Raw genomic sequence first — 27748 nt, 5'->3', positions numbered from 1 at the left:
GGCCTTTTTGCAACCCAGTGGTACTTCCTGTATGGAACACGGAAGTAGGGGGGCTTGCTTCGTCCAGTTATTTTATATACAGTCTATGCTCAAAACAGTCCCAATTTAGTCCCGCAACGGTCCTGATTTAGTCCCAAAATAGTCCCAAAACAGTCCCGATTTAGTCCCGCGACAGTCCAGATTTAGTCCCACAACAGTCCCAATTTAGTACCACAACAGTCCAGATTTAGTCCCGCAACGGTCCAGATTTAGTCCCAATTTAGTACCACAACAGTCCAGATTTAGTCCCACAACAGTCCCGATTTAGTCCCGCGACAGTCCCAATTTAGTACCACAACAGTCCAGATTTAGTCCCGCAACGGTCCTGATTTAGTCCCAAAATAGTCCCAAAACAGTCCCGATTTAGTCCCGCAACGGTCCTGATTTAGTCCCAAAATAGTCCCAAAACAGTCCCGATTTAGTCCCACAACAGTCTTAATTTAGTCCCACAACAGTCCCGATTTAGTCCCACAACAGTCTTAATTTAGTCCCGATTTAGTCTCACAACAGTCTTGATTTAGTCCCAATTTAGTACCACAACAGTCCAGATTTAGTCCCGCGACGGTACCGATTTAGTCAGGAGGGGGGCAGGTAGCGCCTGAGGGCAGTACAACGCCCCTCACAGCTTTAATCATTGTCTCCAATAATTTATAAAAGCAGTTTAGTTCCAAAACAAAAATGGAATGGTGCAAACCTAAAGATTAAACAGATGTGGTCCAGAATTCCAGAACTGCAGAGCAGGTTTCTGTGTTTCGCAGCGGCAGAGAAGCTCGTTACGGTTCGTTACCTTGATTAGAAGAAGCAGCTGCGTTGGATTGCTCCTCCTTTTCCTCATCAGACTCAGACTTGAGCAGATTGCTGAAGGAGCGGCGCTTGATCTTTCGCAGAGACCGTTTCCTGATTACCAGTCCGGTCGAGGGCTTCAGCGAGTCGGACCATGAGTCAGACCGTGGCCGGACTGGAAAAAACAAGAGATTATTCTATGATCATATAAAGATGCCTTTGATTTGATTTATGACCCAGGGTTTCACATTAAATAAAATGCTAATATCTATTTTCAGAACAGACGTCTTCTTATGCACCTTTCAGTGATTTTCCGTTCCGATGGAGCTTTGCTTCTTCAATCCGATCACACCGTCTGTATCTGCAGAGGACACAGAAGTCCTTCAGACGATGTGAACGACACGTTGATATATTCACATTTCTAAGGCAGGACTAGCTCCCCTCATCATTCATCAAAGGAGACGTCGGCGTCTCCTTCAGGCCGTGGAGCTGCGATCTCTCCAGGCGGCACACTTACATGCAGCACTGTCTCTTGGTGTTGGGGCCTCCAAACTTGGGCTTGTCCAGGCAGTTGACGCACCTTCCACAGTCCTCCAGCACCTGGCAGCCCTGGCAGACCCCGCAGCGCCGGGAGCGTATGCCTCCAGGTATGTACTGACTCAGTATTTTCCTTCTCTTGAAGCGTCTACCGAGCCGCCTCTTGCGCTGGATGCTTTCTTGAGAGACAACCCACTGGGCTCTGCTCTGATCAAAGAGGTCATCATCATCTGCCACATCTGCAGGCGAGACACACAGAGGTTGGGCAACAGAGCCGGAAAGAGCCGTCTGAGGGTGATGTGCAGCTGATGTGTGGCGACGTCAGAACGTAGCCGTCAGTCTAACGCTGTGATGGGAGGATGTTCCTCTATCTGGTTCCTGCAGGCCTTAAACGTGTCTGGTGATAAACTTTGAAGTCTCACACAAACCTAATTAGATGTGGAAGCTCCTTTACCCAACATTTTGACACTTCTGCTGGATTCCTCTACAGTAATGTAAAGAAGCACATGAAACCACTGAGGTCATGGTGTTCAGCTACAGCATCAGCGCGGCGTCAGCGTCGGCTCTTAGCACTAGATGTGTTCAGTGAGTCTATTTGTCAAACAGCACTTCCTCACCTCATACTGAGTGATGCTCATTCGACCAATGTTGGGTATAGCTTTCCAACAGCGATGGCTAATCTGTGTGTGACAAAAGATATTTTTGCTGGCAAATAACTTTATTACATTGAGCTAAAAATGAAAAACAACTTTTGTTTTTGCTGATTGTGTTATTTTGGCTAAAAGCTAATGAAAGTGTTGATTATGGCTGCCACAAACCATTATTCTAATAGTCGACTAATCACAGATCATTTTTACCAATTAATCATGTCATGCACAAACTGGATGTAAAGCACACATCTCAACAATCATTAGCTTTAAACTAACTACAAATAAAGACAATTAAGATGATAGTTTATTCAATTCTTAATAAATCGCGAAGCTTCTGTCCTTCATAAGTTTCTGGGATTAAAAAAAGACTTAGATCAAATCAGAGAGAGATGAGGAATATACTTTCCATCAAACTTGTTTTGACAGATGCCCCGCCCCTCAAAATGATGTGACAATTTAATGTCAATTTTATATATAAAGGGTATATATAGGGTCAAAGGTCACCTGTCAAAAGGAGTTTGATGGAAAGTATTTTCCTGATCTCCCTAATGAGGTCGGCATCTGAAACAAGGAATTATTTTACACTAAATATGAAGTTTTGCTCTCACTGACTCCAATATAAAATAGTGATTTTTTTGGTTCTGAACGCTCACAACTTTGTTCAACTTTACTGCTCTATGACTTCCCATATTATAAAGTAACAATTAATCGACTATTAAATTAGTCGTCGACTATTTTAATAGTCGATTAGTCGTTGATTAGTCGACTAATCGTGGCGGCCCTAGTGCTGATTGACCTAAAACCTTTTGAGGCCTCATATCTTAAGGGGACGGTGTCTTTTTCTCTGACAAAAGGGGCAAAGTTCTCTTTCAGCTTCAGATTATCCAGACATTTTCTAATCCAGAACCAAATCTGTGATCATTACAGCCACAACAACCATAAATACACAACAGGAACAGGAATGAAGTTCCTGCACACCACCAGCTTTACTTCCTTTGTGACTCTTGATCTCATTTTTTAGAAAAAACACAAACCCAAATGGGTTCATTTTATTCCTAAATATGTTTAAAAGACTAAATAAAATTAGCTTACAGCAGGAAAGTTTTTTTTTTCTAATTAACACTTTCAGTAGTTTTAAAACGTTTCAGATCAAATGACATAAACAAAAATATGTTTTGTGCATTCATTTTTCTTTAAGAGTCAAATGTTCAAAACTGGACAAATAAAAATTTGACAACAAATAGAAAGCATCAAAATAACTCCAAAAAAGTGCTGGAATAAAATGTTCTAAATCTGAATATTAGTTATCGTGACGTTATGATGCATAAAACCTCAAGAATGCAGCTGGCCTGAAACAAAAAGTAAAATATAAAACTGTGGTAATCTGCATGCAGGAGCTAAAAATAAATAAAATAAAAACATGGATCTGATTTATTCTGACTCATTTATGATGCAGAAGTGTAGAAACCAGTTTTAGCACAATAAGCAGATTGGTGGCAGACGGGTGGTTATTCTGTATCCATTTTAGAACCAGTAGAAAAAAACAAGCATTCTATAATACCGTATTTTCTGGAGTACAAGTCGCAGGAGCAACAAATGTGTAATCAAGAAGAAGGAAATCATATATAAGTCGCACTTTTGGGAGAACAGAGACATTTCAGAACAAACCCGCCACTCTTTCTGACACATCAAATTCGCGTCCGCTGTCTCTTTTGACGCGGGTCCAACAGCTCTCTGTGACCCAGTTTGATGACTTTCTGCTCCGCATTAGTCTGAGGGCGCAGAAGATAAATACAAGGATGATAATGTTCCAATGCAAATACGAAAAATACCAACGTTTAAGAGGAAAAGAATCAGATTCGCCTCCATGTTTGTTTTGGACGACACTTCTTTCTCTGGTGGAAACAACCATCAAGGCCAACAAACATATGAGCTATTTATGTAAGTTGCTTCTGAGTATAAGTCGTACCTCTGGCTAAACTATAAAAAAAAACTGCGACTTTTCCTCCAGATAATACGGTAAGTCTAACATGTGCTCATTTCTCTCTACAGTTCTGTCAGAACCACTTCCTGTCTGGACACAGAGTTCAGTTCACTGCTCTGCCTCTTCATTTGCATCTTAACCGTCTTCTGCATCACCCCTGAGCTCCATTGGGAGACACTTTAAGGATATTTCCATGAATCTTTCATGTCCAAGAATTGGAGCCTTCAAACGTTCAGCATTTGTCCCACTCTCACACATCTTCTTGTCCTGACTCAAACAGATCCACATTTTTCATGACTTAGTTTCTGCTTTGTTTTGTTTTTATTAGAGTTTTCTGCTTCTGATGTGAAAATATGAGTCAAATTGGGTTTAAACTGTAGAGTCTGCTTCTAGCTTTATATAAATCCCTTCAAAAACTGAACGTGTGTTCATGAGGACCTAAAGCCTGGTCGGTCCCACCAAACACGCTCTGGCCCCATTGCAGTTTCAGTTCAGTTTAAAACCATCGTCATATCCAGCGGAGGTGCAGGAGCTGCAGCAGTTTTTTCTTTAGGTGAGCTGCAGCTCACGTCAGTTTATAATCACACTGACGAACCGGAATCAGGATCCTAGGTAGTTTGAAAGGACAAATGCACTTCTATTGAGCAACAAATTGATCTAATATTCAGTTTTCAGCTACTGGATAATATACCGTTTATGTATTTTTAGTAGTACGTTTTTACCATTTTTAATCTCATTGTACTTGTGCCAATAAGATTGATCGATCAAGATTGGTTTCATCTTTTTGTATTCAAGATAATTTTCACAAGGAAAATGATCTACAAGGACTTTATTATTTTCTGTAAAGCGAGGACAGGAATGATGAGTAACAACCTTATGCAAAGTATGATGTAATAGTACCTGACTGGACCAGTATGAAAAAGTATCAGTGTAGACCAGGAGTCTGCAACCTTTAATCCTAAAAGATCCAAATGATCCAGTTTCCTATGGACTAGAATCCAACCAGAGCCGTAAAGTTTCACCTTAAAGTTAGAAAATACACTTTATTTCTGTTTTTGTGAACATTAGTCATTCATTTATCAAATATAGCTGTAAAATTATCTCTTCGGTTGAGTTGTTCCTCATTAAATTAACTTCTTTTATTTTCAAAAGCAACTCCTTTCAAAATAAAATGCATCCTGTTTGATCAGACCCTAAAGCTGCAGCAGATTTATTTAAAATAAAAATGTATATTCTATCATCATTGTCTTTTCCATTACACATTTATGCAGAACTAAAAAACAGTTTCGAAATGACAGTTTCCATTGAATCATAATTTTGCGATAAAGCACAAACCAACTCACGCGATAAGTCATTAAAAACACGCCGATGGAGGAGAGTATTTTTTTATTTGATTCGCTAAACGTCACTGAAGTGTTGCTCGCGCCCCGCGCTCGTGCAGCGTACCTGGTTCATTAACGGTCTCATCAGGTGCACGTGAGAAACCTGTTCAGCTGTTTTTTTAAAATCATTATTCTAACAAGTGAGCAGCTGGATCTTTTTCTCTGTTTGTAAACATTTAAGTTTGTCACGGCTCTCGCTCTCATCCAGTGACGGAGCAGTTCAGTGGGACCGCTGCAGCCGGGCCAGCGCGTCGGCGGGACCAGAACTTTTGCCGTTTCTCATCAGATCCGTGAATCTTCCTCAAAACCCACCCAAACTTTTTCAGCCAGTTAGCTGATTGCGGTGCTGTCATTTTGAAGTAGATTCTGAACATTTTTAATGACCGATCAGCAGAATTGTTTCTCCGTCATGGACCACAGCTGCACCACATTCCCCTTGAATGAACTACAACACCACAAAGCTGAACAGCAGAACGATAACTTCTGCCTCCAGAACCAGTGCTATTATTCTGAAGGAGACAAAGAACATTTCAAACGAAGACGAGCGTACCCTCTGTTGCCGGGGAAAAAGTGATGCCTTCCCTCTCATGAAGCGGCAGGGCGCTCAGCCGGGGGATGTCGTCTGGCACCATGGCGCGGGGCTGCCCCAGCGCCACCGCTGCAGCTCGACACACGTGTTTGATGCGGGGACCGCCAAGCGGCTGTTCCTGCAGACACGAGTTTAGTCGATGGTAAACCAGAAACTAAAGAGGACTAAAGCGATCTGATTCTGCACGATCATCACACTAAACTTTGCTTTGAAGTCTTTTAAAACTGAATAAAAAACAGTCGTGAATTTCACCTGTGGAGCAGCTTCTCCTCCAGCCCTCCTCCTCCTCCTTCTCCTCCTCCTCCCACTCACTGGAACTTGGGTTTCACAAGAGCTCAACTTTGGATCCAGGCAGAGAAACACAAACAAATATTCAGTTAAAAAAACTAAATTATATAAAAAAAATCCACATGAATCTTCAGCAAGTTTAAATCATTAACATGACAAACCAATGGTAAAACTTTGGTGAGTGGATGCACATGTGTGAAACATTTGTTCTGTAAGCATGTGTGTCTGAAGCTCCACAAGTCCTGCTGTAACAGTTACACGTGGTCACCACTAGAGGTCCTCAGCTGTTACACAGGACAAGCTAAAGGAAAACTATGACTTTTTAAAATGACCATTCCCAATCATGTTTCTAGTATCGCCTTCTCCATCGGGCATCTCACATTTAACTAGTTCACAAACTTTCATAACCCATAAAAACTCATGCTGACATCAGTGTGACACAAAAGCATCAGAAGTGTGACTGTGGTTTTTCCCATTTTCCTCGAAGAAAAACATTTAAAAACACAGTTTATATAACCCTCATGTGTCAAAGTGAAGGCCCGGGGGCCGGATCCGGCCCGATTCATGACCCCATGTTATCTTGTTCTCATTTCTAACTTGTATCATTTTGACTAAATATATTTTATGGAGAGTAAAACATAGAAAGTTATTTAAGGTTTAAGTTGATTTATTATGGAATAATATTCCATTATTCATAATTATGTTAAAAAGTTATAGTTTTAAAGTTTTAAAATTGTCATTCTGCTAGTTTTTTTGGACTATTTTGGCATTTATTAAGATTTTTTAGACTATCTTGATATTTACTAAAAAAATTAGACTATTTTGGGGTTTAGCTAATATTTCAGCTATATGCTAGCTGTTTTGACTATTTTTTTTAGGTTTAAACGAAATAAAAACTACGACAATTAAGATGATAGTTTACTAAATCTTTAATGAATTTTAGTTTTTTTAACTAATATTTTAGCCGGCTATCAGCCTTAGTATTTTTTTAGCCATTAGCTTCAGCGTTTCTAACTATCAATTTAAGCATTTTTCAGCGGCTAAATTCCGCTTCCAGCATTCACACTAGTATTGCAGGTAATGTTATATATCTAGTTCATAATTATGTCAAAAAGTTACGGTTTTAAAGTTTTAAAAATGTAGTTTTAGAGTGTTTAATAATGTTTATCTTGTTCAGCCGTGACCTAAGGTGTGTTTTGGATTTGGGCGCCTTGTGTGATCGTGTTTGTGACACTCCTGATAAAAGCATAGTCAATAAATCCTAATCAATAAATTTTAGCTCCTGAAGAAGTCTTTTTATTAAAAATGAAACACTTAAAGAGCACATCATTGGGGTAAGTAAGCAGAAGAAGAAAGTCTGAGGACAGCAGTAGCACAGCTCACTGATTCTGTGGTCAGAACTGTTCAGGTCATTCAGAGACAGGTACGGTTCTTACCTGTGACAGCTTGAGCTGCTTCTGCTGGTCAATCTTGATGAGCTGGACCTTGGCTTTCTTCAGCAGGTGCAGCATCCGTCTGTTCGCTCCACTCAGACCGATTCGGTAGCTGGGACCGCTGACCTCCACCGCCTCGCTTCTGTCTCCGCTCGCATGCTTTCCTTCAACTTTTAAAGAGGAAAAGGAGCTTTTCCAGTGAAAACCACTTGGACTCCAAGATTGGACTGGCACAGACGATTACTTCAACAGTCGACTAATCGGGTCATGCACAAACTGGATGTAACACACACATATCTAAACCATCATTAGCTTTAAACAAAATAAAGACAATTAAGGTGATAGTTTATTAACCCTTTAATGAATTATTGCAGCTTCTTTCCTTCATTTGTTTCAACATTTAATCAAATAAGGTCGGCATCTGAAACGAAGGTGTTGTTATGGTCCCAGAACCATTCTAGAACTTCCTGTGACATCACCACTGGCCCAGATCAGCACTACTGCAAATGTGTGTCAAAGACAGCATTAGATAGCACGCACAGAGTTTGGAGATAAAATAAAAATAATAATAATTACAAAGATACGACTAATCGCCTATTGAAACAGTTGATTAGTCGGTGACTAATCGTGGCGGCCCAAGAACACAGCCAGAAAACATCCGTTTACTGGAGAACTGAACCAACTGTTTTCTCTCAAACATTCTACTGAGAAATCTTCATAATAACAAATGTTTCCTCTTCACACATTCAAATTTAAGTCAGTAAAAGGCAGAAACTTAGTTTGAAATATCAGAATATGTAAAAAAAAAAAAAAAACAGCTGTGTGTAGAAATGACATGTAAATTACAAAAACTGCTGATATTTCATCTTAAAAAATCTCAAACTTCCTGCAGCTGTGGCCAAGAAAAAGACAAACATTTAAGGGGAAATGAGGATTTCCAGAGGACAGAAGAGTAGGGGGGACGGAAATGTCTTCTGAAACTCTGCTCTAACAAACAGTGACATCTAGCTGCAAACAGAAGCTCAGCAACTTCTCAAGGTCAAGCCAGAAAACGAGAGTTTTAGATCCAAGCCAGTCATGCCACGAACAATTATATTAATAATCGACTAATCACAGAGTAATTTCTTCCTGATCAGTTGACTAATCATGAAAAAAAAACTATACAACTTAGCCAGATATTGCTTTAGAGACTTTTTTCTTTTTTTTTTGTTTCCCGCTCTTGAGCCCTGTTGCAGTGTTGTTATGCTACCGCAGTCTTCATAGAACTTCCTGTGCAACACGGTCGCAGTACAATGCGTACATATTCCACGACTTTGCACTCTGAAATACCATGTATAATATACGCCAAACACGCTTTTTGCGTGCATATGATACGCAATGATTGAGAATAGGTTGCGCCGGCGTACAATATACACGACTTTATAGGTTTCGTTTTGATCACGTGGTCAGAAATCCTCCGGCTCTTTTCTAAATGATGTCGTTCCTGGTTAAGGTTAGGATTACGGTTATGGTTAGGGTTAGAAAAGCAAATTGTTCGTTTGTGGGGCTGTCTGTGATGCTCACGCCTCCACCAGGGGACATGTCAATCGTGGAAAACACATTTAACACGTGTAGGACCGCGTGTATTATATGCACGCAAAAACCGGTTTTGGAGTATATTATACACGGTATTTCCCAAATTGTGGCATATGTACGCATTTTACTGAGACTGGGCTGTCCTGTGACATCACTACTGACCTGGATTAGCGATCCTGCTCACAAGTGTCAAAGACTTGGCAGACGCGCCATAAGAAATTGTTCACTGTAGCTTTGACATACAAAAAACGACTCATCAACTATTTTAATAGTCGACATAGTCGTGACTAATCGACCGATCGTGGCAGCCCTAAATTTAAGATCATGAAAGTTAATAAAGAAAATCTGTCAGCTGCAGCTGAAAGGAGATAAAAACGCCGTCTCTTACTGGTCGATCCTTCGGCGGGGTCTGGTGGGGGGGCTTCGGCGCCAGCGTTCACAACCACTGCCAGCTTTCGGACGACTCCGGGGGAGTCCAGTTCCTCCATGGTGATCTTGGGTCTCTGCTTCTTCCTGACGTAAGAGTTGAGGTGGTCGTCGTGGTCGGGGAAGTCCTCCGGACTGTCCGAATGGCCTCTCTTCTTCTCTGCCAGCTTTAGGGTCAGTTTCTTCAGGTTCTTGTAAATCTCCACGTGGCTGGTCCCCGGACTCACGGATGAGATCTTCGACACGCTGGACGAGCTGTCGAGAAAGGCTTCGCTGTCGTGGCGTTCGTACTGGGACTCTGATGGTTTTCCCTCGTCTCTTTGTTGGCTCTTCAGCCATGTTGACAGGGAGCCTTTAGGGAATGGGATCATCTCCTCATCCAAGAACCTCTTTGGAGTTTTAATAACCCGGGAAGACCGTCCCGATGTTACGGTTGTGGAGGAAGTGGTGGAGCTCTGCTGCATCTGCTCTGTAGCCAGCTTTGGATCATCTTGTGACTTCTTCATCAGGATCTGCAGCTGATTCTCCTCCGGCTGGGATGTGGGAGGGGCTTCTGAGACGTGCGTGGAGAAAACTCTCCTCGTGTGAACCTGTGCCGGTCCGGGCATTTCTATGGGAGGCTTTCTGTAGCCGAACAAAGAGCCTCTCTTCTGTCGTTTACCGGAAGTCTCGGCGGTGGAGTCGAGCGGCATGGCAGCTTCTTCTCCTCTCGGGGTTCCCGCCTCGGCTCCAGCCTCCGGGGAGGCTCCCATGCCTTTGCCCATCCTCCTCCTTCGTCGTTTACTAAAGGACGTAAAAGACAGAGCGACCGCTCGGGACGTGCGGCTGGAGTGACCTCCCCGGAAAGCGCCGGTGCGCTTCACAGCTTTCAGAGTGGCGTTGGAGTCCGGCTCTTTCAGCGACTTGTTTCCCTCCAGGATTGTTCCCCTAGTTTCCTCTGTAACTCCCGATGCTTTTAGCTTCATGCTAACTTTTTGGTTCTGCTTGCTCCCTGAACGGGCCGGTCCTGCTGTGTCCCCACCCGCAGGTGTAGTGCATGGCTGTGAGCCGGCATGTCCAGCTCCTTCAGTGAGCGCCTCCTGCTCGTCATCGTCTTCACTTGCAGCCTTCGCCGTTTCTCTCCGGTTCACTTGGCTCTCTTTACCGTCCTGTCCGTCTTTGGGAAGCCTTGGTACTATTTTCCCAATAAGTCCGGGTTTAGGGGTTTTGGGAATAACCTTTCTAAGACCAGCCTTTGCTCCTGGTAAATGTTCTGACGCCGGTGGTGGTTTAGCTTGACCTCTCCGAAGGGCGGCGACGGTTTTCCGCTGATGGACTCTGGTGGCTCCAAATCCAGAGAAGTCTTCCTCCTGATTCAAAACAGAGAAAACATTTGGAGTCAGCATCAAATAAGAGCAAATTGGAATTATTACTTAAAGTTATTTCTACTAATTTTACCAAATTAAAGTCAACAAAAAAAATCCTAAACTACAAAACGAACTGATCCAATGAGGCGGCTGGAGCCTGAGATCGGTGAGATGACGAACAGAATATTTATGTTTGCATACTAAAATGTATTAACAGGTCAGAAATTTTAAAATGAAGGCCAAATTAGCTTCCATCAACTCAATCTGATTATCTGTGTGGTTTAGTTTTTTTTACACCAGTCAATGAGCAATGACCCATATTCAAACCAACTATAATAAAAACACAATTTAGAAAAGAAAAACAATGACATAGTTGTGCAGCTTTGACAGTAGTCTAACTGCACTGTTAGACCTCCATTCACTGCATCCAGTCATTTCTATTTCAAACTTTGTTTATTGATACAAAATGTCTTTCCTGCACCAAGAGTTGCCAGGCAACAATGTTTTAAACATATTATAAAACACGTTCTCCAAATAGCATCAAATATATCTCTTACTACGTCATCAACAGCAGCTATTGCTACCTTTGATTTTTCATTTGACTAAAGTAAGCACAAAAATGTATTCTGAAAAAAGGAATTCATCTTTGGTAAAATATTTGCTGTAACTGTTCTCTTTGACAATCAATTTTGAACAGTTGAAAAACGTATGCATTATATTTTAATGTTAATGAAGCAACATGCATTTATTCCACGTAAATAAAAAAAGAAGCTCCAGGATGACATGCAGCAGAGAGGCGTTGCCACAACAATGAAATAATGCTCTAATTACACATTTTAACTGACAGTTTAAGTCTTTTTGCTTTTGAAGTTTTAATGAAGGTATTGCTGTCTTAACGCTACCAATGAATCAGCTGTTAGTAGAATTGTACACATTAACATCATGAACAACAGTTAAAAAACTGAAGATGACTATAAAGTGATCTGTGCTTTTAAAGTCGAGTCACAACACTGTGAATCTACGACAACAAATAAAATCTCATTTTGATTTTATTGATCAGTAATACATGTCAAAGGCAACATGTTCAGGGTTCCTACACATTTCTTTAAGATAAGACCGTGCATAAAAATTAAGACCAATTTCTCAACCTCATTCCCATCCTATGGACAAAGTTAAACAAAACTCTTCAATCTCAGAACAATTACTTGTGAGTAAAGGAGAAACTTAACAAATTTCAGTAATTAAATTACAATTACTAGAGTACAGAAACCCTCATTACTTTATTACTCACATTTTGGTGCAGGGAAACTTTACTTACATGATCATGGTTAAAAAAAATTAACTTTAGACCAGAAAAGTCACAATAAAACCAACAAACCACAATTTAAGACTTTTTAATTATTTTTAAGGCCTTATTTCCAAATTTTCAAGTTCGGGGCTTTTAAGACTTTTTAAGGCCCAGTGAAAACCCTGATATTACACCTCTAACACGCACAATTTCATTCATTCATTTAGTCATTAGTTGCAAACTGTTTCTGAGGCTAAAAATGAACACAAAAATTTAAAAAAGCACACAACCTACAATAAATTAAGGTACTTATTTACACACAACTCAAACTAGAGCTGGGCGATATGACGATACATATCATGTGGGCGATAGAAGTGTATCGTGCCATTTCTCTACTATTGTTTATAACCTAATTTGATCAATTACTCTGCCAAATACACCATTAAATAGTCTGAACCTCATCAGTGTGTACACAAAAAAATTATATGAGTGAAAATAACGACAAACTAAAAAGAGATTCTCCATAAAGAAACCGTCTTGTGGTTTTGCATGTAAAACTGCTTTAAGTTCTTTGATTCACACTCATGCGGGTTTTACGATATGCTTTACGTTACTTAACAGGAGTGCAGAACGATGGATGCGGAACAGCTTGAAGATGTTTCCCTGGAGCTGAAACAGATACATCAATGCAGGCGGCCCAAGAAGAAGCACTTTTAACAAAAGAGGGGGGCGTCTGTGATCTGGTTGCATTTTGGATTCGAGATTCCAACGATGAGCAGAAGATAGCAATATGTAAACTATGCTAGGAAGCTATTCCGATGCTAACACAACAAACTCAAGGAAAGTCCACGAAAATGAACATATGAGAATACAAAAAAATAAGAGATAAACCGAGCTGGAACAGGACTGTAACGAGTATCTGAGCACTCGAATACTCGCCCTCTGCTCCCAAAAATTCCAGTATGAATATTCACGACGTCCAAATCGAAATATAGAACAGTATAGTAAATTATCATGCAGTGAAATATTGATTGCTCTGGTATACAGAATAATGTTGGATTTTACTTTATGAACTAAAACAAAGCCGAATGAGCGGTGCTACCGTCACCGGAAATAAACAAATCTTCAAAAAGAAAAAGTGTCAGTGAAGCTTCTGGTTGCGTTTTGGAAACTGCAGCTTATTCAGAACTCTGCTGCTCGGGTTCTCACAAGGACCAAGAAAGTAGACCACATCAGTCCAGTTCTGAGGTCTTTACACTGGTTACCTGTCTGTCAGAGGATAGACTTTAAAGTTCTGTTACTGGTTTATAAAGCTTTGAATGGTTTAGCACCAAAATACATGACTGACCTCCTGACCCAGTATGTACCAGCCAGACCTCTCTGGTCATCAGGATCCGGTCTTTTATCAGTTCCTAGAGTCAGAACTAAACATGGAGAAGCTGCATTCAGCTTCTATGCTCCACAGATCTGGAACAGACTTCCAGAAAACCTTAGATCTGCTGAAACACTCAGTGTATTTAAATCCAGGTTAAAGACTCACCTGTTCTCAGTTTGATTAATATATATTCAAAAGTTTACGTCTGACTGTTTACCTATGCTTGTTTTTAATTAAAATATTTTTATCTTATTTTATTTTATTTTAATGATCACATTTTTACTATTTCTCTTGATTGTTTCTTTTAATGTTTTATGTAAAGCACTTTGAATCGTCTCTGTACATGAAATGTGCTACAAATAAACTTGCCTGGCCTTCTGGTTTTCAAATTAAACCTAACAGGAGCTTCTTTTCCTTTCAAAATGAGACTAAAGTTCTGCTTACTGACATAAGTTCCAGGGAAAAAAAACAAAAAACAAATTAGCTTTAACATCAGCGCTTTGGCTCCAGTGTTTATCTTGTTATTTTGTTTTGGTAACTCTTCAACAGTTGATGCAATTCTAGCAGAATTTTGTGCAAAAATATGTTTTTCTACTCAGAAACTTGAAACTGTTGAGCACTTTTAAAATGTTTTTCATAAAAAGTATTTTTTTTTTTCCTAATTCAGTTTAAATATCTTTGATTTTTGAAACAAATGTGAAGGCTGCTGTATATCAGCCACATCTGTTCTTATTTGATGTATTTACTGCACTGAAATCTTTGTTTCTTAGCTGTGACTATTCAGTTCTCTGTAACCTGAAATAGTCAGAGAAGTAAGCTATGGCATTTTTTTTTCAGAGAACAATTGAAAATATCCTTTGCTATATATCATGATATATATTGTTATCGTGATTTTTTTTCATATCGCCCCTCACGAATTCAAAATCAAACCATGCATTTTAAAATAAATCACATTAAACGTGATTTTAAATTACTTGTTGCAAACGCAGAAAGAGGCTAAAACCCTTCAGACAGACCAGAACTCGTTAAAATCGTCTGCAGAACTCCCTGCAGATCTCTGCATGTTCTGCTGAGCAGCATCCAGCTTCACTGACCACGTGACTGAGTTGCTTTGGCGGGTTACATCAGAGAAATCATATCGGACTCTAAAACTCCTTATTTATTTTAAAAACCATTTAGATCCAATGATGGGAGTGACTCGTTAATACTAAACTTTTTATGAAGAACTAAACATGACATTATTTCATCAGCAAATGATGAAAATGGACCATTGTAGAACGTGAATCTGATGTAAGGTTTCATAAACACGCCCCTCTGCTCCTAGTTTAAATATTAGCCTTAGAATGGAGATTTGACTTTAAAAAACAAAGACACAGAGTTCAGTAACTCCTAGTTTCATTGAACGTAGAGTAAACGTTTGCCTCCCGTGCAGAGGTGACGCAAAAACTCCCAGCAATCAGCTGACAGCAGCTCCATCCCGGTGTAATCCCCCCGGTTCTCTCAGGAGAAGACCAAAAAGGCGGACAGAAGTTCCGGGAGCTGGGTGGTCATTTCACCGGAACACGAACAAAGAGAGAATCCTTTTGTTTTCACAGCAGGATTCATCCGTATGTTTGAACGGACCGCCAAACTTTCCACTTCAGGAGCTTTCTGTGCAGCCGCTCCGCTGCTTTCAAATGCAACCCACATTACAGACTGTGCTAATCTAGCATGACTAACTGATATGAATTTTAATAAACAAAAAAAAATCTGCGAGTCTCCTCTTATACAAACCCTGAAGGCTAAGAAACACCGTGTTTGGTGACTGCAGAAGAGCAGCCGCCGCTAACTAGCTTCTCCAAGCTAAAGTCTCCTTTGCAACTAGCACACCGATGTTAAACTATCATTGTTCATCTATTATTTTTATCTGTCATGTTATTATGGTTTATTATTCAGCCGTGAACACTGTCTGAGTGACTCACCTCCTCGCTGTTGCTAGAATCGAAGCCCACATCTCTCTGCCGCATATGCTTCTCCACCACCCCGAGCAAGCGCAGCAGGGACGGATCCTCGCTTAACGCGAGGCCGATGTTTACGGGCCTCGGCCCTCCAGCAGCCACATCGCCGTGGTCAAAGCCTAATCTTCCGCGTCTAGTCCGTTTTTCCGACCGCAGCTTGCTGCGAGTTGTGCACGGCCGGCCCGGAAAACGGGCTTTCGCCGGCGGAGCTTGTGTGCCGAAGCCCGCCGCGGTGGAAGAAGAAGTTAATCCGCCTCCCGAGGCCGCCATTATTCACGACAACAACACGGAGGGCGCGCGAGCAGAGAAGACCGCAGCGATGCGCGAGGTAAGATGGACTGCCGCGAGGCAAAGGCGCGAGAGAGGACCACAGGTGCATCATGGGAAAACAAACTTCTCTTCCGAGGCTTTCATTGTTCACACAAATCTGCAGATGGAAATGCTTGAATTTGTATGAATTTGAGGACTTGTGCTTTGCAAACGCGACGATTTAATGTAGAAACGTTTTATTAAAAAATGTATTAAACTGACGTCATGAAAATGGTTGAATCTTAAGTAAACTTAAAAACCTGTTATTGAGTAACAGTAATGGATATTTGTAATATTTTTAGTCTGTTATTTAGACATGTGCAAAACTAAATTTGAATTCCAAGTATGTTTATAATCAATTAAAACACACTCAAAATATAGAAACATTTGAGACTTTTTTTCAAACCAAATTTTTTTTATCAACTAAATGCATAAAAATGACAACATGGACCAGTAATTCCATCGTAATCATACTTGTATATTTCCATACTCGACATTTATTTGTGACTTACCTTTACTAGTAACATACCTACACATTTCCAAGCACAAGTCTAGAAATCTGAGTTCATTTGCACTGCAATGCCTTTGTTTTATTTCAGAAAGATTCAGACGCATGCAGCCTTTAACTCTAGAAGATGTGTGACATTGTGCTCTAGGTATTTTACTTAAACATTTTTTTTAAATCAAAAAAGAAGTTTTCAACCGTTTTACATCACTTACTGACATAAATTTGCAAAACAGCCACATTTAAGTTTAAACTGAACAAATATGTTGTTTAAAAAGGGTAAAACAACAATTCTTCACAAAAAATAAATACAATTTTAATTTAAAAAAAGTAAAAATGATATGTGTGCTCTTAGGAAATTGAGACATTAATATCTCAACATTATACATGTCAGACGTCACACATGTGGACTTTTTTGGCAAAACAAAACCTCTTTGGGTTCAATTAGAAAAAAATAGAAAAACAAAGCAAATATGTAATCAAAAATGTTTCTTGGATGATAAATAGATAAATAAATAAATAAGTTGACCAGAAAATGGTTCCATCATCCAGTTCTTTGGTGAACACAAAAATAAACAGATTTTTTATGCATAAATCTGGCAAAAAAAAAGTTATTAAGACAGAAAATGTTGCTCTATGGAGCCAAATATTTAATGAATAATATAAGGACACAGATGCTTTTTCTTTCTAACATTATCTTTTCTTGAATCTTTTCTTAACCCGACAATGGAAAGTCTGGTGAGTTTTTAGGGCACTCTGTCTGGCAAAAGTCTTTCCACATTTGGGACATTCAGAGCAGAGGCCTTTCTGAAGGGGGGGTCCGTGATGGTTTTTCCTGTGTATTCTCAGAGCTTCAACAGAGGGAAACGTGCAATCACAGTCTGCAGCAGGACAGGGAATTCTGAGCTCCGCGGATGCAGATCCATCAGAGTCCTCGCTTCTTTCCCGTTCTGCTGGTCCACCTTTTTGCTGGATTTCTTCATAATTCAACTCTTCATCACTTATTCCACACTGGCGTTCAGAGCTTTGGCTTTTGTCTTGTGGGTCGGCATCACAGTCATTGACTGAATAATCACAGCTAAGAAAATGAGCAAATTCCTCTTGCGGTAACAGCCCCTCCTCTGTTGGAAAGCATCGGTTCGACATGGAGCACTGGAGGGTGTCGCCGCCCGCCCTATCAGGGTGACCCGAGTGGACGGCCTTTCGATGACGGCGAAGTGCAGAAGGACCAGGAAACAAAGTATTACAGTCTCTGCAGAAGCGTCCTCTTAGTGTGCACTCATAGCGTTTGTGTTTGCTAAACTGTAAAATATTCAGATTCATATTTATTCTTTAAACACTCACATCATTTTGCATAAATGAAGAATGCGTCCTCACCTCAGAAAAGAGAGAAAAGGGTTTTTGGCAGTACGTACAGAGGAAGGGCTTTTCATCTGCTGCATGAGTCTGCTGATGCTGGCTGAGCTCCTCCGGGTGGACGAAGTACCTATCACATTTGTAGCAAATGAACAGTGTATTAGTCTGCAAGGGAAAAATGAGAAAATTCAAATTATTATGGTCAAGAAGATTTCCAATAACTAAAGAAAGTGAAGAAGCATTCCCAAATCACTTTACCCTATAAAGTATTAAAGTCAGCAGAGAAGACAAAATATTCTTGTGGGTTTTCTAGGCCCAAATATAAGAGTTTTTAAAGTTTTAACGCAATAACAGTATTTAGAATTCAGTTTAAACTTTTACGGTTTGTTTTTAAAGCTCTTTATGGTCTTGTTCTTCTTCACTGAGCTTTTAACTGTCCGCAGCCATTCTAGGGTTTTAAGGTGTGCTGACCGTTATCTGCTGATGTGGTCACCACAGAAACACTGGGGTGACCGTTCTTTTTCCCTCAGTTATAGCACTGAGGTCAGACCTACACAAATGATTTAAAAACATTGAGAATGGCTTTTAACGCTCAGTAGTCAGTGGCATTTTATTTTACTGTATTCTTATTTTTCTTTTATGTATTTTACTGCAGATTTCTTTTGTAATTTTATGCATTTTTTATTTTGTTCTTAATTTGTCAATTTTTTAAAAACTTTCTTCTTTTTTTATTGTGAAGCACTTTGGTACACTGTAAAGTGCTGTATAAATAAAGTTCATTCATTCATTCATACACGGGCCATACATTTTAACTAAACACTAAGTAAAAAGTAAGATTGACTTGTGTTTGATGGGTTATGTCTATTTTATAACTGGTTCTTGTCAGGAATAAAAAGTACAGCTGTGACAGCAGACCCGAGTTATGGACTGTAGTTACAACAGAAATAATCCACCAAACACGACATTCCCAATGTTTTGTATTGAACTAGATGAAACATACATGAGATCTAAACCCTATTGACGTGTGTTGTGGTGTTTGTGTGTCAGGTCCTGTTGTCGACCTGCTGCAGATGCTGCTTGTACTGCTCCCCGTGATACTTCCTCGTGTGTCTCTCCTTGGCTTTGGCATCTCGGAAGGTAATGAAACACTGGACACACTGCAGGTTCTCAGGTAGATCTGCTTCACACAGAGACACAGCAGCTCTGATGAGGTCTGGTTTACATCAGAATACTGAACGATCATTATAGCCACAGAGTGATGGCCTACATGTCTGCAGGGGCTCACATGTGCTGAGTTTACGTCCCACAGCCGCCGTCATCTGCTCCATGCTGCTGTTTAAACTATGACAAATGATACGGATGTTAGAAATGTTTGCAATAACAAAACAGAGATGCTAGCCAGGCTGGATGCTTTGATGCTAACGGTTTATCCCCTACATGAACGGAGAACGACTGAACTCTCGTTTTTTGTTTTAAATAAATAATTTAATGAGACCATCGCTGAACTTTTTGAAAAAAATATTAAAGTTTTAGAGAAATACAATAAACTTCATTTGTAAAAATGGATAAATATGTTCTTTTACCTTTTCAGAGCTAGCCGCCAAAGAATCCTTTATTTAGATCACGTGACTTAAGAAAAAGTCTTCTCGCGAGACCTTGAATGTCCACAAGGGAGTCACTCAAAAATTCACAACTTCCGTATACATATGGCTAAATATTTCATTCAAAAGTGTAAATATACCAACAAAAAACGCTGTTTCGTTTTTGAGAAACAAAATGACCCTGTGTGTAAAAGGTATTGGCTCCTGCACGAACAATAAAGCTGTTAGAACAGTTGAAGTATGGTCACATTGGGAACTAGCAGATTCTCTTTCCTTCATTATTTTATTTTTTTACCTGATTTTTTTGTTGTTGTTCATTTTCCTGGCAAATGTGAAAATGTTGCTATTGGTACATATTGTGGACTGTTTCTGTATGTGCAATATTTGTCAATAAATAATAAAAAAGAGAGAGATCTCACACAAAAACAGTAACTTCGATGAATGTTTGGCTCAAAATATTAATTTTGCAATTAGTAGAGCAATGGTTTTAATTAGGATTATAATAAATTAATGTTTTGATAAAAAAATATTTAAAAAATCCGAATATTTCCATGTTTCTAAAAAAATGCAATGACAAAATTGTTTTAATAATTTAGATTTTAGTCCAAACATTCTAATATACATAAGATAATGTTAACTGCAAAAGCAGAACCTAATTTTATCTAAATATGAAGCTGTAGTTACATTTATGAGCATAAAAATAACTTAGATAATTCAGCAAATAAGAAATACAAAATATTCAAATAAAAAAAGAACAAAAGACGGACACTTCTTTTTTAAATGATCATAACTTTATTGGCATTATCATAGAACACCGCAGCTTTCCCAATGTGAAACCAGACAGGACATCTATTGCTTAAATACTTTCAGAATGACAAGCATCAGGGAGGCAGGGAAAGGATCGCAGTGGATGTTTAAGCTCTGGCCTGCTGCTTCTGCTGGAATTCAGCAATGCGACTTTCCATCACAGGTCTGAAGTGTCTGATTAATCCCTGGGAGCAAAAGAGAAATCCATCAGGAACAAATCGCTTTGCTCAAAATGCTGAATGTATTCACAGAAATATCATTGTTTTATTTGATACAGTGAAAGTTTCATTTAAATTGGAGAAAAGAAATGTTTTTAAAAGGCTGTAACTTGCACATAATGCACCAAAAGCAGTTCTGCAAAAACAATCGCTCAGTGTAAATGTTTAATTGGATCAGAGTTTAAATGAAGGTTTAATGTTGAAAAGAAGAATTTAATGGAATCAGCAGGAGTTTTTCACAGAAAAACCAGAGGTCCCCGAACCTCTTCTCGTGAGGGCCACACAAGTGTTTTCTTCTCTGATGGGGGGCCGGGGTCGGTTAGGGGGCTAACAGGAAAAGTGCAACAATCACAGCCTAAACGTAAAGATTTATGCTTTTCCAGAAGGCCACATGTAGCCAAATAAAAGAAAATCATTTCTGTAATCTTCACAGGAAAAATAATACTAGAACATTTTAAAAACTAGATATATAGCATCATCTGAGACACATTAATGGCTGAAGATGCTTAAATTGATAGCTAGCTAAAATAACAGAGCAAAATTAGCCAAGAAACAAAAACAGCTACCATGTAGCTGAAATTTTAGCTAAACAGTTTGGGGGGCTGGGCCAAATGTGGAGGAGGGCCGGATCTGGCCCGCGGGCCGTAGTTTGGGGAGCCCTGGTCCAGACTGACTGGTCTGCTGTTTCAGTCCATTCCAAAGCAACTCCTCAATTATAAATATCCCAACATCTACATATTAAAGTATTTCTACATTCTTCGTACCATCATACAGTCATTCTTTATACAACAGGATCATTTATTGCCTGTCTTAATCCCACAGTGAAGCCCCTCCTTACCTGCACAGGCCACGCCGCGCCGTCACCCAGAGCACAGATGGTGTGGCCTTCGATCTGCTTGCTGAGTTCCCAGATCATGTCGATCTCTGCGGGCCGAGCGTCCCCACGAACGAAACGCCACATCATCTTATTCATCCAGTCCACTCCTGAACATCACAGCAGAGGAGAGGTCAGACGACGGAGACACCTCAGAGGACAGACCTCGGAGGAGCGTTTACCCTCTCTGCATGGCGTGCACTGGCCACAGCTCTCGTGTTTGTAGAATTCAATCAGACGTGCGATCGCTCTGATGACGTCGGTCTGAAAAGAACAGCCGTCACTCATCGTGAACGCCGTCTGAACGCTGCAGAGGAGAGAGACTCACGGATTTGTCCATGACGATCAGAGCGGCCGTGCCCAGCCCGGTCTGAGCCTGGATGAGCCCGTCAAAGTCCATCAGCACCTCCTCACACACGTTCTTGGGGATGAGGGGAGTGGAGGACCCACCGGGGATTACGGCCAGCAGGTTATCCCAGCCTCCACGCACGCCACCTACGCTCAGATGGAGATTTTAGTCAAGAAAACAGAACCAAAGAGCCAGTGCTGACTGTAAGCTGCAGTAACCTTTGGGTCGGAGCACAGCAGATGCATTTAGGTCAGGGGGTCAGACTCCAGGCCTCGAGGCCCGCCGTACGCTTACACAGGTGGCTGCTGATTACCTGCTCCAGGTGTGATCGTCCCTTTCCCCGTCTCACTAACATTTTACAATAACAGGTACATCTTTGTCACCTTCTTCGAATCAAAAATGTTATTTAAAGACATAATAAAGCTCCATGCTTGATCTCAGACCACAGGTGAGATCCACTCTGTGGGTCGTGTCACGATGAAGCCACTAGGGGTCAGCAGAGGTCACCACGTTACAGCAGCAACCACTACACAGGTGTCAGGTGTTTCTGAACAAAAGGTAACCCTTTGAAGAGCAGATTAAAGCTTTTGTAAGAACAACAGTAACTTGAGGTAGAAGTTCACCGAGTAACTGCTGGGTGTCTGATTGCGGCGCTCCGGTTTGTTCTCACAACATAAAACCGTTCTCAGCTTAGAGATCCGGTTCAGCCAAACTGGCTGTAAATGTTTAAGCAGCTCAGCTTTTAGTCCGTATTTTTAATTCAGTTTGTTTTTGTGCACATTCAGAATGGAGATCATCTCACATGAAAAAGTATTCAACTCATTTTAAGAAATAGCTCCAGAATTTATTTCCAGCTTTAAAAAGAATAATTCAAGTAGAAACTGTGGTTTGATGCGTATTTGAATCAACAGGCATCAAGAGGTAAAAGTAGAACCAAACATGTTGTATGTGTATAAATAAGGCTTTTAACCCTTCGCTCTCTTTGGGGTCCAGAGGACTCCGCCCACATATTGATCTGTTCCTTCCATGACAAATGTGGACAGGATTTTATGTCTGCCATGGACATCAGTGGAACTCAAAAATCAATCACTCATGATTGTTAGCTTAACATGCTAGCCTTTATTGGCTACGATGCTAACGTCATTTTACCACTCAGACACGAGTCCCCTTCAGTCCTGCTAACCCTCAGCTGTGTCGGCTGTTGTGTCAAGATACGTATCCCAGCTAGAGTTTGTATCCCCAGCTGCTAGCATCATTGTTTAGTTTTATAACACTCATACTGCAGTCCTGCTGTCAGTTGTTATATAGAGAAAAATCCTCAACCTCCACAGAAAGTTTTGAGGTGAAACCATAGACATGTATTATTATCACAGTATAGTCAATGGGTGAAATTGGCATCATGTTCCATTAGTGAAGACCCAGTGTAGCCTCCCTAGGCCCCGCCCCCTTTTCTTTTTTTCATATATCAAATCCTGGCTGATTGGAGTCAGCCTCCATCTGTCCTGTTGTGTTACCCTTTAAAGATGGCTGACGTTTAATTAGATAATTTATTTGGAAAATCAGCATAATTGAATTTTTGCTTATGTAATATTTGCCCAACAGATTACACGGAGGAATGCTCTGGTAATCCCCCATAATTCAGCGGGACATCTGTGCTCCAGGAATTCATCCGGAGAAACGTCCTGGAGAAGCTGCGTTACGTTTGACATTCAACCTGCACGCCACCATCAGGGTCACATGACCTTTTGTCCTTCTACTCTACAGCCACGAGGAATTGACCCGCAGGATTTAGCCGCTCTGCTTCAAAAATCCTCACAAGTTTTTCCATATTTGATCTGTTTGTGGATTTATTAGGAATACATTTTTATTTAAGACTGAAAGCTTTGAAATTGATGAACAATAACAGACCTAAAGCAGACTTTTATTCTGAAAGGTACATCCATCCCATTTCCTGTACCTGCATGCCTCTCGATGAGCTCCTTCAGAGGGATGGACATCTCCTCCTCCACGGTGCACGGGTGGTTGACGTGACCGGATATGTTGAATAACTTGGTGCCAGAGTTCCTCTCTCGGCCAAAGCCTACGAACCAAGAGCCCCCCCGGCGGCAGATGGTGGGCGCCACGGACACGGTCTCCACATTAGCAACAGTCGTGGGGCAGCCAAACACACCTTCAGGAGGGAAAAGGAAGTTTGGGAAATGTGACCCCACCGTGGTTGGTTTACTCAGAAGGAACAGCTCAACCATGAAGGAACTCTTATAAATGATGTTTACTCGTACTCACCCACATCGGCGGGGAAGGGGGGCTTGAGGCGCGGCTTCCCCTGCTTTCCCTCCAGAGACTCTATGAGCGCCGTCTCCTCGCCGCAGATGTACGCTCCAGCACCGCGCATCACAAACACGTCGAAGTCGTAGCCAGAGCCGCAGGCGTTATGGCCGATCAGCCCGGCGGCGTACGCCTCGTTGATGGCCACCTGAGAGAGAAGAGCGGACGGAGCGGATCCATCAGACAGAATCCTGTTTATCTACATCACATGATAACATCAGAACCAAAGAAGTGAGTTCTTTGGTAGATTCAAAAGGAATAAAACAAATCTTTTTATTAATCACATCCACGTTTTTCCTTTTAAATGTGAAACTTAACATGTCAAAGTGAGTAAAGTGACTGTTTAAATAAACGTCTTTGTAAAGTTAAACCCTGGAGTCTGGTTCACCTGCAGGTTGGAGGACTCGTTGTAGAACTCTCCTCGGATGTAGATGTAGGCGGCCCGCGCCCCCATGGCCCTCCCAGCGATCAGACAGCCCTCCACCAGCTTGTGCGGGTCGTTCCGCATGATCTCCCGGTCCTTGCACGTTCCCGGTTCTCCCTCGTCTGCATTCACCACCAGATACTTGGGTCTGGGAAGGAATCAGAACACGGTTCTAATGCAGATTCATATAAAGAATTGACTAAAGCATCATTCCATCCCTTTGATTTCAAAAAGAATTTAGAATTTAAACTGTAAGATAACTAAAGTGTACAGAGTTTAAAGTACACATTTATAAATGAGATCCTGGCCAACATATTCTTACCTCACTTACTGAACTCAAACGACTCATCCTCTGATGGTAAACACAAACAACTGCAGTGGCGATACATGTCTGAGTCCCGACTGACCTCCCATCACTGGGTTTGTTCATGAAGCTCCACTTCATGCCGGTGGGGAAGCCCGCTCCACCCCTGCCCCGCAGCCCAGAGACTTTGATCTCGTTCAGGATCCAGTCCACTCCCTTCAGCAGGATCTCCTTGGTTTTGTACCAGTCGCCCCGTCTGAGCGCCCCCTTCAGCCTGGACAGAACCAACGTTTCAAGAAGCTCCTTCACTCCACACGTCTATCTGCTCGACAGCTTTGGGTTTCTACGAGATTTTTCTATTACCTCCAGTCATGACGTCCGTACAGGTTTGTGAAAATCCTGTCCTCGTCCGCCAGCGGGCCGAACTTAGTTTTCTTAGGTGACGCCTGAGTCATAAAGGAGAAAATGTTTGAGTGAACGCTGACAGATCATTTTCATGGGTGAACCAGCAGGTGACGGACCTGAGCGGTGCTGCTGAAGCGAGTGATGGCAGAGACCCCCCCCTGGCTGACAGCAGCGGGGGCACGAGCCAGCCCACAGACGACTGACCGGGACACGGACAGCATGGCTCCTGGGGTGAAGAGAACGCAGAATACAAGGTAAAACGGAGGAAGCAGCAGAAAAGGTGAATAATCGTTCTCTCTTTAGATAATCAAGACGACTGATCAACTATTAAAATAGTTGACGACTAATTTAATAGTCGATTAGTCGTTACTTTATATCATATGGAGTCAGAGTTTAGTAAAGCTGAAAGTTATAATGACATTCTGGTAGAGTTTTGGAATGTTTTGGCATTTATTACAGTTTTCTTAGACTATTTTGGAGCTAAGCTAATATTTCAGCTACATGCTAGATATTTTGGCTAATTTAGGTTTTTTTCCAGTTTAGGCTAATTTTGCATTTAAATAATATTTTAACTGGTTATCAGCTTCAGCAGTTTCCGCCATCAACTTCAACGTTTTTAGCTAATAATGTCAGCATCTTCAGCAGCCAAATTCAGTTTACAGCATTCACTCTAGCATTATTGGAGGTAATACCATAAATCTCATTTTAGTTAGTTTAAAGCTAATGATGGTTAAGACGTGTGTTTTACATCCAGTTTGCGCATGACCCGATTAGTCGACTAATCTAAAAAATAATCGGTGATTACTCGAATATTAAAATAATTGTTTGTGGCAGCTCTATTCAGCACTGAGATGCTGAGACTTTACCTGCTTTAAGTCTTTTTATAATTGTGTGGTTAAAAACAAAAACAGTAGAAGAAACCACTCCCCAAGTGTTATTTTTTTGTCTATTTTTTGGCTTATTAGTGGATCTACGCTCCTCAAACGCCTTCATTCTGTCTCGTGCACCAGCCTCTATCCCTTTATTTCCCTAAAATTCATTTACTCTGCATCTGCTGCAGTAAATACAAATCTCTACCTCACCATGTTTGTGTTTAACCAGTTTCAACTCACGTTTCTTATGCTTTATTAAATGTGACGAACACAAATAATTTACAATTCTGTCTGGAAAAGTTTAACTATGACTAAAAACAGATAATAACAATAGTCATCAAATCACCTTTAATGTATTTAGATAGTTATAATTCAAATCCCCTTTAAAAAAACAGAAAAAAGAAAAACTCCGGAAGTGAGTTTCAAATTAAGAGCCCAACTTCAATGCCAAAATAAGAGCCTCGCTCTAAAGAAAAACAGCCGCTCCAGAGAGAGCTGCGTTATTAGGTTAAAACAAATATCAACAATGAGTCTAACACACCACTCTGCAATAGTTTAATCCCTCCTGTGTTTTAGGTTTGGTCTGTTTTTGTGAATCTTAGCGATACTTTAATGTGATGCTGTTACGTCACAGACGTTAGCTAACGAAGGTGAAGACACCTTTCAGTTTCAGTCTATTCGTTTCTGCCTTAACGAATTCATTAAATAAATAGATTTATCTTAAGAGTCGTATGAGAAAACGATGTTTAAATTCTCTGCTTTTATCGACGCCAGTCTCACTGACCTCCACGCTAGCGGCTCGTAGCCTGAAGTTAGCGAAGCTGTTAACCTTTAATCTCGAAGAAAAAGATGTAAATAATCCGCATAAAGAGTCCGCCTCAGCCTGACAGCGGGATTAATGTGTGTTTATTAACATCAAGTACGAGGAAAAACAGCAAAAAGACAAATAAAAGCTCTGATAAACAAAATATGACCGCCCCAACTCACCCTGTGTTGTGTTCACGGGTTTATGAAATACAGACTTACCGGAAGTGAAGGGTTCAGCCCGGAAACAGTCACGGAGCGGCGCAGCCAATCACCGCAAGGGTAGCAGAGAGGTGCAGCCAATCACTGCAGAGAATGGTGGAGCGCCTGTTAAGGAGTTCAAAACAAACATTTAATAAAAGGTTCTTCTTACAAAGCAGAGTTATAATACTACCATGTTTCCTGTTAGTTTAATGTGTATATAAGAATCTTTTAAAAGTTTATTTTTTTATCGGTCAACAATCCAAAAATACGAACAGTTTCACTAAAATCAATCTTTTTATTTGTCTCCTCGCTTTAATTCATTTTAAAGTTTATTGAGACTTTGTTTTCTCTTTAATCCTTTTCCTCATTGTTGGAGAATATTTTGAAATGCTTCTTATTCTTTTTGAGTTGAGAGTTTATTGATGTAGAAACTGAGCATTTCTACTCTCAACATTAAAATGAGCATCCACATAAAACCTAAAATGTTTATACTTGGTAAACATAGTATTAAAATAGATCAAATGGAGACTGTTAGTGTCATCTCATAGAGATTACCCAGTAAAACATTATATTTGTCGTTTTTTCCCCCATGTTTGTAATAAATGTTCTTTCTGTCAGGAAGATGGAGAGAGTATTAAACATGTTTTTGTGGATTGTTCTGTTGTGTCTGTTTTAGAAGGACATGTAATTTTACCTAAC

The 27748-nt window shown here is 40.6% G+C and overlaps 3 protein-coding genes across 11 annotated transcripts in view; all 3 read right to left on the bottom strand.

Annotated features, from left to right (window-relative positions):
* Positions 1–16079, bottom strand: part of kmt2ba (lysine (K)-specific methyltransferase 2Ba) — a 36188-nt gene extending 20109 nt beyond the window's left edge. Inside the window, exons 1-8 of the mRNA XM_024298248.2 lie at positions 15657–16079; positions 9649–11035; positions 7689–7855; positions 6217–6303; positions 5926–6082; positions 1340–1598; positions 1122–1183; positions 827–997 (exon numbers count right to left, since the gene is read on the bottom strand). Of these exons, the coding sequence (XP_024154016.1) occupies positions 827–997; positions 1122–1183; positions 1340–1598; positions 5926–6082; positions 6217–6303; positions 7689–7855; positions 9649–11035; positions 15657–15962 (2596 nt within the window). The 5' untranslated portion in view covers positions 15963–16079. The remainder of the gene's footprint in view (positions 1–826; positions 998–1121; positions 1184–1339; positions 1599–5925; positions 6083–6216; positions 6304–7688; positions 7856–9648; positions 11036–15656) is intronic.
* A 1049-nt stretch (positions 16080–17128) lies between these two features.
* On the bottom strand, positions 17129–19949 carry LOC112162667 (zinc finger protein 576). Of its 8 annotated transcripts, none has more exons than XM_024298517.2 (5): positions 19446–19555; positions 19130–19203; positions 18924–19042; positions 17884–18027; positions 17129–17808 (listed from the first exon to the last, which is right to left on the bottom strand). In XM_024298517.2, exons 2-5 carry the CDS (start codon positions 19188–19190, stop codon positions 17200–17202), a joined length of 933 nt encoding a protein of 310 aa, XP_024154285.1. In that variant the 5' UTR covers positions 19191–19203; positions 19446–19555; the 3' UTR covers positions 17129–17199. The 8 variants fall into 8 exon arrangements, with proteins under 8 accessions (XP_024154285.1, XP_024154286.1, XP_024154287.1 ...); XM_024298518.2 differs by having other exon boundaries at positions 18924–19039; XM_024298519.2 differs by having other exon boundaries at positions 19148–19203.
* A 283-nt stretch (positions 19950–20232) lies between these two features.
* Positions 20233–27066, bottom strand: ndufv1 (NADH:ubiquinone oxidoreductase core subunit V1). 2 transcript variants are annotated; one of them, XM_024298471.2, is made up of 11 exons: positions 27029–27066; positions 25286–25395; positions 25128–25210; positions 24868–25038; positions 24425–24608; positions 23995–24184; positions 23669–23881; positions 21691–21857; positions 21545–21626; positions 21327–21472; positions 20233–20455 (listed from the first exon to the last, which is right to left on the bottom strand). In XM_024298471.2, exons 2-11 carry the CDS (start codon positions 25388–25390, stop codon positions 20378–20380), a joined length of 1419 nt encoding a protein of 472 aa, XP_024154239.1. In that variant the 5' UTR covers positions 25391–25395; positions 27029–27066; the 3' UTR covers positions 20233–20377. The 2 variants fall into 2 exon arrangements, with proteins under 2 accessions (XP_024154239.1, XP_024154238.1); XM_024298470.2 differs by lacking the exon at positions 27029–27066 and adding an exon at positions 26826–26953 and having other exon boundaries at positions 20253–20455.
* Between the last annotated feature and the right edge of the window lie 682 nt (positions 27067–27748).

This window comes from Oryzias melastigma, linkage group LG11 (assembly GCF_002922805.2).
Source record: "Oryzias melastigma strain HK-1 linkage group LG11, ASM292280v2, whole genome shotgun sequence".
Lineage (NCBI taxonomy): Eukaryota > Metazoa > Chordata > Actinopteri > Beloniformes > Adrianichthyidae > Oryzias > Oryzias melastigma.
Note: the sequence above shows the minus strand (reverse complement) of the source record. Positions and strands in the feature narration are given on the sequence as shown.

What these genes read in the sequence shown, in the direction of transcription:
- LOC112162667 (XM_024298517.2), bottom strand. Translation starts at nt 19,190, where the DNA reads ATGGAGCAGATGACGGCGGCTGTGGGACGTAAACTCAGCACATGTGAG. An exon ending in ATGTGAGCCCCTGCAGACAT is followed by an intron (nt 19,043 to 19,129) that starts GTAGGCCATCAC and finishes CTCTGTGTGAAG; the next exon opens with CAGATCTACCTGAGAACCTG. An exon ending in ACAAGCAGCATCTGCAGCAG is followed by an intron (nt 18,028 to 18,923) that starts GTCGACAACAGG and finishes TTTCCCTTGCAG; the next exon opens with ACTAATACACTGTTCATTTG.
- ndufv1 (XM_024298471.2), bottom strand. Translation starts at nt 25,390, where the DNA reads ATGCTGTCCGTGTCCCGGTCAGTCGTCTGTGGGCTGGCTCGTGCCCCC. An exon ending in ACGAGTCCTCCAACCTGCAG is followed by an intron (nt 24,185 to 24,424) that starts GTGAACCAGACT and finishes CTTCTCTCTCAG; the next exon opens with GTGGCCATCAACGAGGCGTA. An exon ending in GCTCATCGAGAGGCATGCAG is followed by an intron (nt 21,858 to 23,668) that starts GTACAGGAAATG and finishes ATCTGAGCGTAG; the next exon opens with GTGGCGTGCGTGGAGGCTGG.